This window comes from Mastigoproctus giganteus, chromosome 11, assembly GCF_048544385.1.
Source record: "Mastigoproctus giganteus isolate SK-2022 chromosome 11, ASM4854438v1, whole genome shotgun sequence".
Lineage (NCBI taxonomy): Eukaryota > Metazoa > Arthropoda > Arachnida > Uropygi > Thelyphonidae > Mastigoproctus > Mastigoproctus giganteus.
In genome coordinates this window covers 22,470,601-22,482,579 of record NC_143585.1, presented here as the reverse complement: position 1 = coordinate 22,482,579, position 11,979 = coordinate 22,470,601, and the positions used below count along the sequence as shown (strand labels likewise).

General features: G+C 38.0%; 1 protein-coding gene across 1 annotated transcript in view; it reads left to right on the top strand.

The window, feature by feature from the left end:
* The first annotated feature begins 2,856 nt into the window (after positions 1–2,856).
* The window catches only part of LOC150077774 (epidermal retinol dehydrogenase 2-like), a 50,890-nt gene continuing 41,767 nt past the window's right edge, over positions 2,857–11,979 (top strand). Inside the window, exon 1 of the mRNA XM_090384361.1 lies at positions 2,857–2,877. Within this exon, the coding sequence (XP_090240487.1) occupies positions 2,857–2,877 (21 nt within the window). The remainder of the gene's footprint in view (positions 2,878–11,979) is intronic.

Genomic DNA, 11,979 nt, shown 5'->3' with positions numbered 1-11,979 from the left:
TGTGATGAAGGAAAGAACCATAAAGTTGTTTTTTTCAGGTATTCAAATATCTGTATTGATACGAAAATACCGGTTTTTCGGTACTAATTAAAAAAAATATATATAGTTTATAATCTAATCACATAAAGGTTATAAAATCACCTTTATGTGATTATGACGTCCTTATCTCTACTAGCAAATGTTCGATAAATCATCGATAGGACACCATGCAGCATTGCAACCTGTCCACAATTCTCGGACAACTTAATGTCTGACCGTATCGTAACTCCCAAGTCCCGTTCCTCCACTACTGACTTGAGTTCAACTCCACCAAATGTATAAGTTATTTTGGGGGTTGCTGTTCCCCAGGTGTAAGACCTTGCATTTTGCTGAATTAAAGCATATAGCTGACACTTTTCTGACCATCCCGGAAGTCTATCTAGGTCACTCTGAAGAAGCTCTGCTTGGCGGCGACCATTAACTACTCTGCTGATCTTTACATCATCTGCAAGTTTAGACATCACACCCTATATCTCTTCATAGATGTCATTTAAGATAATCAAAAACAATAGCGGTCCCAGTACTGATCCTTGGGGAACTCCGCTTCTTACATTAACCCAATCTGAAGAATAATCCTTTATCACAACCCCCTGCCTGGTCCCCTCAAGCCATCGTGCTATCCATCTAAGGATTTTCCCTATGATTCCAGCCTGCTCCAACTTATAAAAACCGCTCATGTAGAACTGAGTAAAATGCTTTGCTGATATCTAAATAAACAATGTTGAAATTATTTTCTAAATCCAGCTCACGAGTGACCTGCCAAAATGGCTAACTAGATTTGTTAAACATTATTTTCCTTTTACAAAACCATGCTGTGTATCCTACAGAATTCCATTTTCATCTAAATGATCCTGAATTCCCTTGATGATTTTCCCTCAATGATTTTCCCTACTATTGGAGTTAGACTGGCCGGTCGATAATTTTCCGTTACACTCCTAGACCGCCTTTATGTTCCAATTTACACCAATCCAACGGAATCTCTCCTGAGTCCAGTGATGCTCTCACTAGCCTTAATGGTTCATTGCACTCACTTTCCGCCTCCTTTAAGATTATAGGGTAAATGCCATCAACCATAGGAGCCTTACTCGCCTGTGGGCGCGAAACTTTTCTCATTAAATCAACATGTGAAATTTCAACATTAATTACGTTTTTTTCAACTTCACTCCCATAATGTCTCATTGACGTGAAGGATTTTTCTTCTGTAAATATCGATGCAAAGTAACTGTCGAGTTCATCTGCAACATCAGTTGGGGTATCTAATACTATCCCACGAAATTACATATGCGTCCGATCTGATTTGTCCTTCTATTCTTTGCATTTATATATGTGAAGAATTCCTCTTTGCTCTCTTTATTCCTTATCCCCACTCTCTGCTCTCCCAGTAAAGATACTATAGTGAAAATTATACTTCAAAGGGTCTTTCTCCTTCAGAAAATGAACATAATTCAACCATGGAAGTCGAACATGGAAGAGAACATCAGTGTTCCGCAAATACTTTCCAAAATAAGAAATTGCCTGACTCCAATAAGATTTTTAAAGATGAACTTGAGTCGGAAATTAATGAAAATAATTTTTTAACTATTTTTGCTAAAAAAAGTAATAATTCATGATTAATAACAAATAGTAATAATTTAAATAGTAAAAAAAAAAATAATAATAAAGAAAGAACTAGTGTATACCCTCCCCCTCCACCGGTGCATTATAGTAGACAAAATTTTGAATATCATAATTTATCTAATGAATTGGAAGATAACGAAGGGCGATTTTTAAATATATTAGAATTACTCGATAAACGTTAAATTATATTTTAAATTCAATTAATAAAAACACAGACTAACTGACTATTTCAACTTATTTATTAGCACTTTTATTAGCACTATAAATAAACTTGTTATTTGTCCATAAGCTTATTGATTGTTCGTAGTCTATTCCAGCGGAAGTACAGAAGTTACTCAACTGCGTACGCATTGCTGGGACCTCTGGCCTTTAGGCAATTATTAGAATTGCTATGCTGTAGAAAGCACGAATTAAAGGTGGCGTAAAGAAAACTTGTAATAGAGAAGTTTTAAGCATGGATACTGAAATTTTAATTTCAATCTTTTATGGATTTATGTAAAATGCACCATATGAGACAAAAGTGACAAACTGCATTCAAACAGGAATACCATGGAGAAATGCTGGCAAGAAAAAATATTAATGCCATTTATTTTATTGTCTTAGAGTACTTTCGTGCTTTCTACAGCATAGCAATTCTAATAATTGCCTAAAGGCCAGAGGTCCCAGCAATGCGTACGCAGTTGAGTAACTTCTGTACTTCCGCTGGAATAGACTACGAACAATCAATAAGCTTATGGACAAATAACAAGTTTAATTGGACAATAAACAAGCTTAATTTGGACTGGACAATCAACAAGCTTAATTTGTTGAGGTAAGCTGGCGGATTACCACAAGAAGCGATGACCAGTGCCCACACACTGTTATTGTATGACTCCCATTAATTTACATGATTCATTTAGGCTATCTGTGGCTGCTGCTCCCATTGAAGCATGCCACCTGCGCTCCCATTGAAGCATGTCACATGCCACCCCTACGATCGATATGCTTTGAAGATTTAAATGGTAATAAATTCCTTGAGATTTCGATTTTTTATGAATGTAGTCGTAAAACTTTTCAGATATATCTTGTATTTTAATTTGCTCTTCGTTACCCATCATTTTTTTAATTAATAAATCATAATATATGGAAAATGGCAGCTATTATCTCTTTAGTACATGTGAATAAAATAATTTTTTTTTTTTTTTTTTTAATATTTGAATAATGACTTTTGCTGTCATACTGGTAAGTTTATATACTGCATTGCATTAACGGGCCATTTAAAAACGGTCTAGAATCCAAGGTCTTGAATATTATAATAAAAATGTTTCATCCCATTCCTCCTTTAAACTTAGGTTTTAATTCATTGCTCAGCCAGTAGAAAAACTGGTTTATGACTTGTCTTGTTTGATTTGAATACCTTAAATCCTTCAAAATAACAAATTGAATAAACTAACAATGTAAAATTTTATATTGCGATTGAAGAAAAGTTATTTATATCTTGATTTGTAATAATTCAGGCACTGTCCAAGTAAATCTTTCAACTTCCATTTCACCAGCAAGCGTTATTTACAATCAAAATAAGAATTTTTAATGGTCTTTATGCACATGGTGCGCCACCTTTTGGAAATTTTAAAATGTTGCAAACACAGAAAATTTTGAATAATTCAATGACTAATTTAATTCGAAATTATTTATTAATCATTTTGATGAAGTGAAGGAATATTTGCTTACTTATGAGACGATTGTTTCTATCGGATTATTTTGTATTCGTATCAAGGATACTCAAGCAACGAGACTTTTGTGTTTCATATACAGAGAGAGAGAGAGAGAGAGAGAGAGAGAGAGAGAGAGAGTCAGAAGTAGAAGGGAAGCACCAAGAAAGAGAAGAATGATGATATATGCTCAGGATATCATCATTCTTCTCTTTCTTGGTGCTTCCCTTCTATTTCTGACTCTTTCTCTCTCTGGGTAACTCAGGATTTTTTTTTTGGCTGGTGCAGCAAAAGCCTCAGGCTTCCTTGCACCATATAGATAATAATAATAATGGGCGCGATGGCCTAGTGGTTAAGACACTGGACTACCAGCCTGATGGATCCGGGTTCGAATCCCGCCTTGGTGGAAGCGAACGCGGCTCTATTACGCTGGGCGATCCACATAATAATAATAAAAAAAAAAACCATCGCGAAAGTTGCTCCATTGGACTTACTCTCCTCAAGGTCAGAGTGACGACTGAGGTAGATGGTGTGACTCGCGAGAACTAAAAACACTGGACATAAGGTAGCTAAACAAGTCCACCTCCATAGATAGATGATGTCGCAGAGAAATATTAATTATTCTGCATCGAGTGTGGCGCAGGATAAAGTCACTCGCGTTCAGGTCTTAGGCAAAGGGGTCGGCTCGAATTATTGGAGACAGTCTCCCGAGCAAGACAGTGGAACAAGTTGCGCTGTTCCCCGTATGGCTACCACAAGAAAAGGGCAAGATCATCTAGCCCCACCAACTGGAAGTGCTTCCTGCGCAACTGCGCTAGTAACCACCCAGGAAGGAAGAAGACGCCAACTCATGAAGTGGAGCATCGAAATGAATATGTACATCATGTGAGCATACTATGAAATAACCAGGCTAGAGACCGATATGACAATGTACAGGTCGCGACTACATACCAAATGGTTGGAACGATTCCCGGATATTCAGGTCATCGAACAGCGATTAGGGCACCAAAGAAGGACGATCGTCACGAAGAACCTGATAGCTCCTGCCATCTTGGAAAAGATCAAGCAGCATGTGAGCGATCAACTACAAAGAACAAAGAATATAGTCAATAAGGAACCAGAGGAGGAACAGCATACTATGGAACCCGAGGAGGAAGAGCAAGAAGAAATACAACCCAGATTAGCTGAAGTGGAAAGAAACGAAGTCATGATATCCAGAATGGAAGACGAGTGGAAGAAGGCCCTAACAGAATTTGAAGGAACGGACCCAACAAGAACCCACGTGATACCAGCAGAGGTCAAATAAAATCCCGTGGAGAGTAACAGACCACCTCAATCAGCAAATAATACCACATTACCTTGACAACAATGGTGCAATGCTGGAGGCTATCCACATAGCCGTATACTGTGCTGCCATAGTAGCCAGTAGGATTAATGGAAAAGAAACTAGAGACCAACAGCACAAGAACCGAAAACAGAAGGAACCACCAGCTTGGGAAAAAAGAATTCAGCAGAAGATAGAAGGATTAAGAGTCAAGATAGGTTAGTTGACCCAGTACCAACAGGGTAATAGAAGTAAAAAATTGATTGGAAAAAGTGAAGAGCATCCTCAAGAGAGACAGTGTCCACAGCAAACATGAGACCACAAACCAGAGAATAGGAGAATACTTTGGCATACTGAAGCAGAACCTCCTCGCACTCAGCAAGAGACTACGCCGATACAAAGAGAGCTCCCAGAGGAAAATAAACAACCGAATCTTCGATGAGGACCAAAGCGCCTTCTACAGGAAACTGGGAGAAGATGAGAAATCAGGAAACAGACCACCCGAGAAGACGACGATCGAGGAGCTCTGGGGAAATATCTGGGCAGTGAAGTAAGACATAACAGCCGAGCGCCCGGGATAGAAGTAGAACGGAAGAAAACCAAGGACCTACAAGGAATGAGAGATTCGAGAAGAAGAAATAAAACAGTCGATTAGGAACACCCACACCCACAACTGGCCCCAAGAATTGATAGCGTCTACAACTACTGGTACAAGAAGCTCACTCGTGCACACAAGCACCTAGCAGAGCAGTTCACCTGAATGATAAGGCACCCGGAGACAATCCCGAAGTTTCTCACTGAAGGAGTCACATATCTGAAGCGTAAAGACGAAGATACAGGCCAATCACCTGCCTCTCAACGATGCACAAGATCCTGACCAGCTGCATAACGAAGAAGATATCAGAAAACTTAGAGAGTCCGAACATAATGGCCAAACAGCAGAAAGGAGCAAAGGATGCAAGGAGCAATTTACCATTGATGCCGGAGTTATCGAGCAAACCTAAAAGAAGCACCGCAACCTATATGGTATATGTAGATTACCGCAAGGCCTGATTAAGGCGTATAACGCCTTGAATGGTTTGAGCAAGCTCAATGCTGATGCGATTCTTCCTCTTGCTCAGATTATGCACCTGACAAGGCTTAAATCCAAATTGAGGAAAGACGGTTGTAGAATAGATGTGCGGAAATTTTCCTTTAGCCAGCGGGTGGTTGATTGCTGGAACAAACTTCCATTGTCGTTATGGAAGTTGATAGCTTAAATAAATTCAAGGAAGAACTGGGTATACTTTTGAAGCGAATAGATGGGTAAAATGGTAAACCTTTGGACCGAATAGATGGGTAAAAAGTTTTTTTTTTTTTTTTTTTGGCTGATGCTGTATAAACTTGCTTTCTTGCATCATATGCTTCTACTAATTCTGTACAGAACAGCATGAGTAGAAGCATATGAGGCGGGTGCATAGGTACACGTGCCTTGAGTGACCGGGGTTCAAGCCCATGACTACTGAATACGGTGCTGTTTCTTGTATTCTGTACACCTTGTGAACTCCTCTGACCGTTTGGTCGTGCCGGAGTATAAACAAAAAATTTAGTTATTAATTTATTTAACAGTCCTGAAAGTGAACACGATGGCTATCATTTGAACTGAAATTATCACGAACTGTTCCTGACAATTTAAAAACATTCTGGGTATAACGTTTAGAAATCATATCAGGTCCTAAATGAACAATTCCGAGAAGAATGGAATTTGCAGAAATTTTATCCGAAATATTGACAAAAGTGAAAAATTTCCAAATTTTATTTGGAAAATTTTCGGACCATATTCAGGCCTTCCTATCGGTATGAAACGGCAGGAACTGAGAGGTACTAACAGGAAACGCTTTACCAATCCTTCACTGTCCAGTGATGGTGTTCCTGAGCCAACTCCTGCTAACCGTACCTAATTGGTTTATTTATTATTTTTTTAAAGTGGGCACATAACAATCTACATGTGTAAATTAAAAGGCAATTAAATGCTTCTTGGGTGGTGGTATGGCAGGGTGAGGGAAGAACTTGCTCGGAAGGACTGGTTCGATCATTTTTTTGAAAACATTGCCACATCAGAACGTTGTTATTCTTGTAACACAACAGAACGTTGTGTTACAAAAATATGCCAACCCAAAGTTATAGGTAAAGACTCTATATTATGCACTGAGTGACTACTTTATTAGGTACACATACCTAATAGCTAGTAAGGCCCCTTTAGACTTCGAAATCTCTTCGATTCTTCTTGACAGAGAACCATCAGGTGTCAGAAGCGTGCCACTGGGTTATGTTAACTCAGTTGCTTCCCACAGTTGTTGAAATTGAATGGTTGCAGATCCCTACTAAGAGCTCGTTCCAGTTCATCCTATAGGTGCTCATTTGGATTGATATCTGATTACTGGGAAGGCCAGTACAGCAGGCTGAATTCACGTTCAGGTTCCTGGAATTTGTTCTTACTAATTCTGGCATTGTGACACGATACATTATCCCATTGGAAGAATCCATTGGCATTGGATGCATTGCAGTCGTGAATTTTCCAGATAATTAATAATCTGCGACATTCAAATGTTGCTCCATTGATATCATGGGGCCCAATGTGTGGTATGGAAACACATTACCCACATCATAAAACCACCACCGCCATCACCAGCCTGCATTATTGGCACCTTGCAAAATGGGTCCATGGACTGATATAACTCATATTACTGCATTCTTGGCACCTTGCCGGATGGGTCCAAGTGATATGAGAAATTGACCGGATTCAAACTCGATCCGGTCAAGAACTTTTATGGGCTTTTTCACTTCATGACCCAGTTAGTCGATCTCAAGCATGACAGCAAGGATTTCTCCCCCCTCACAAAATGTCAGGTTTTTTGCCAAGAAATACAGGCAAATCGACCAGAGACCACACGAAATTTATTGACATATTACACGTGAACAGATAAGTTGGCGCAACATTAGATGGTAGGCTGGCTTCAATAGCAGTATCCATTCTTTGCCACATTCGCATTTGCCCTCGTGGGTAGCACAGTTGGTAGGATCGTCGTCCTCCTCACACCGGTTGGAAAAGACTTGAGCTCGAATCCCGTCAATAAAGGGACGAATTTTTATGGGTATTTTTCACAACGTGGCTAAGTTAGTCGGTCTCAGGCGAGGGTAGCATGGTTTTTTCTCGGGATCTCGGATTTTCGTCCAGCAAACAGAAAATCGATTTCAGAACACAAGGAATTTAGAAACATATTATACACGGAGAAACATAGCCTTATTCGCCGATGCTCCTGAAACCCAACAACATCAACAGTACACATTGATAGCAAAAATGTATTGATAAACAAAACAAAGTAGATACATAGAATAATGTATACATACTTCCCAGTATTTTTTTAATAAACGATGTAAATTTAAACTTTGTGTCTGTCTCTTATGTTTATAGTAGAAGTCCACTTTATTAGCATTCTGTAAACCACTACTTGAATGAAGTGCATCTGACAGAGCAGAAACCGAGGAAGATGGACAGAATTCTTTTTGCACTACGCGTAGATGGCATTGATGGATTTTCATGTAAAAATAGCCAAAATAATCTTTTCTGCAGTTTTGCACTTCTGTTAAATATATTCAGTATTTTATAAATAATTTTAACAGAATTCTTAAAATTACTTATTTTTAAAACGTAAAATGTGAGCCGCTTTCCTTGTTGTGGTATGAAACAGAGGTTTGTCAACATTATCAAATAAAACTGATTGCGAATCGTGGGATGACGTCATAATGGTGTTTTAAACGGTGCCATATGGGAAGTGATTAAGACATTAACGACGTCATTCCATGATTTGGCAACTGTACAGAACTGATAAATGTAATCAGCTTTTTGAAACTCGACAGATATGAGGAAATATAATATTGAGTTGTCTATAAGCTACGATATTAATACACAAATTTGTACATAAACAAAATACTGGGTGAATAATAAAGTTTCACTTGATATTGACATTATTTACAATGTGCAAATTGGGCAGAATTTTTGTATTTGGTGAGATTGCATTGGACGTTAACGACAATCAAATAAAATGGAATTTGGTTTGCGAACATCTGATCTACACACTTTCACTTTTCAAACAGTTTTTCAAGAACGTATGATATTTGTAAATCGCAATGTAACTATCATGTTAGAGTCTATGGTGTTTTGTGTATACGTACACACTGTTTTTTCCCTTTCCATGTTAACTGAATTTTATTAATATTTAGTATTAGCAGTGGAAAATGATGTAAGAAAGCAAGCAAAGAAAGCAAGAAAAAAAACCCTATTTCCCACATCATCTGTCCAAACTTTCTAATAAGTTTCTATTTCTTAAATTCATTCAAACTACCCACTTTTCGCAATAGTAAATGGAAGTTGTTCCAGCAATCAACTGCCTTCTGGATAAAAGCAAATTTCCGCACATTTGTCCTGCAACCATCCTGTGTGTTTTCTGAGAAAGAGGAACCATGCCATTAACATTTAGCTTACTCAATCTATTCAAAGCCTTAAACATATTAATCAGATCTCCTCGCAGATGGCTAGTTTCAAGAGGCAACAATTTACAGAAATGAAGATATTTGCAGATATTAATTTCTTGATAAGCATACCTTTTTGACCCCTCACAAATCTCATAGCTAGTCCTTCTCTGCACCCGTTCCAACAGTTCAAATGTTTCTTAAAATGAGGCGTCCAATCTTGTATGCAGTACTCAAGATGTGACCTAACCATTGCCTTATACAATGGGATAATCACCTCCTTATCTCTGCTTGCAAAATTGGAAATCTTTATTGCAATAATAATAATAGTAATACAATGGATACATTGCAATAAGCCCTTCACAGCCACAAGGCCACGGGTTAAATTCTTGTACATCATTGAAGAATCCCACGAGCTGTCCTGTCAGCATGTCTGCACTGCTCAGAAAGCTTCATGTCTGACTGCACAGTTACCCCCAAGGTTTTTTTTCGTTTCCCACTAACCTCAGTGCTGTACCATAAAACTGATGTGTTATTTTGGGATTACCATTTCAATTGGCATTTGTCATAAATGACACTACAAACCCTTGCACACTTATATGCCTTCATCAATATCATTAATAAATAGAGAAAACAACAATGGACCGAACACCGAACCTTTGAATACTCCACTAATAACATTTGTCTAAGTAGAGCAATGCCCATTGAGAACAACTCTGTGTCTTTTTGAACTCAATCATCCCTTTATCCATAGCAGTAACTTTCCTGTAATACCGCACTGCACTAATTTCTACAGTAGTCATTTATGTGCAACAGTATGAAAAGCTTTTCTGAAATCTAAGTGTATGATGTAAAAATTATTTGTTGTATCCAGTTCCTTTGTTACTGTGTCATAGTAGCCAATCAGATTGGTCAGACAAAATTTCCCCTTAACAAATCCATGCTGTGACTGTAGTATAATTGCATTCTCTCTTATATAGTCCTGCATTACTTCTGTAACCGTGGCTCCAGCATTTTCCCTGGAACAGAAGTCAAGCTCATAAGTCTGTTATTACTTGTCTTACCATTTGAGCCTTATTTCTGAATCTCATTTACACATCTCCAATGCACAAGCACCTTTCCCGAATCCAAAGATGCTCTCATAATTATGATTACGGGTTTAATGTCTCTCTCCGGCGTCTCCGTAGCCAGGTGGGAAGGAGCAGCAGTGCGTAGCACACGCTTCTTGATTAGACCGGGGTTCGAGCCCGTCACCACCAAATACGGAGTATGCGGAAAGGTCAAGGAATGACCACCGCATATCCCGGAGCAATATGGCCTTAGTTGCTAATGCTCCTAAAAACCAAATAACGAACGTCTCTCTCTCAATATAATTGGATCTCTTAAATCCAAAGATGCTGTCATAATTTTGATTAAAAGTTTGCTGACCTCTTTCTGCATGTCTCTATATAATTAGATCCTTAAAATGTAATCCTTGATATATATCTGTATAGTAATTTGCGTATTTGGGGAATTTCCTTTTATTTTATCATGCGTGTAATGATATGTATCTGTTTTGTATTTATTTAAACTGACATATTTTCTTAACTACTACTCATCAAGTCTGAAATTGCCAAAGCGTAATTGCATTCTCTTTACGCACGCTAAACTGGAAATGTTTCAGAAAATTATTATAGATGCTACACACCATTTCACATTTCTAAATATATATGGTACAAGACAAAAACCAAAAACGAATAATCAAAGAATTGACGAAATTGATAACAGAAAAGAAGGCTGCTTTGGACAGCCACAGATTATAAAGGGACTTGTTTCACATGGATTGTATAGATGTAAAGAGTAGTATGCAATCAGGTTTCTTAGAGGATGAGAGAGATTATGAAAAGGATTTCGCTAAGCGAGCCAAGTGTTTTAGTAAAGAATTCCTTGCATATATGAGTACTAAAAGGAAAAGAATAAACCATATTGGCATACTGCATGGAAGTAGCCTGATTAGTACCGGTTATTCCAAGCAGATGACCGCAAAATGTTTTTCATAATAGTAATAATAATAATAATAAAATGGTTTCAAAAATCTTTTGTCGATGTTCCATTTAAAAATTTTTCCGGGCTCTACAGGCTTTAGATTAGGCTCATTGCATTAGATCATGGTTCGCAGTGTTCTACGAAGTTTTGAGAGATGCGTTGCGAGTCTTTTGGGAGAAGAACAATAAATATAATGCAAAATAAACACAGTTATAAAATCATTAAAAAGCCCTGTAATATTAGAATCACCTGAGGGCAAACTCATCTACCCACGTGTGTTCATTGTTCGACTAGAATACGAACAATTTATGTTCATAAATTGCGTATTCTAGTCGGTTTTCCTGTTTTGCTGAATTCAAAATCTGAATTTTAGGGGATGAAGAACCTTGCTACCTTCGCGTAAGACTGATTAAAGTCAGCTGCGCAGCGAAAAAAGCCCATAAAAGTTGTTTGCGTCATTGACGAGAGTCGAACACCGGTGTTTTACATCTGATGTGGGAAGGATGGTTTAACCACAGTGCTAAATCGCGCTGACCACATAGTTATAAAATATAAAAAGGATTAAATTAAAAAATCAATAATTTTTGATATCTGATTCGTAATTGATATGTTGTGTCAAGTGTCAAATTAACTATGACCACGAGACGTCAGTATATTGCATTTATTGGTTTGCCTGTTTTAGAGATGAAAAACCGACTTATCGATAAATGAATCGTACAACCCTCGCTTGAGACTAACTTGGCCACGTTGTGAAAAAAATTCCTTGCATCA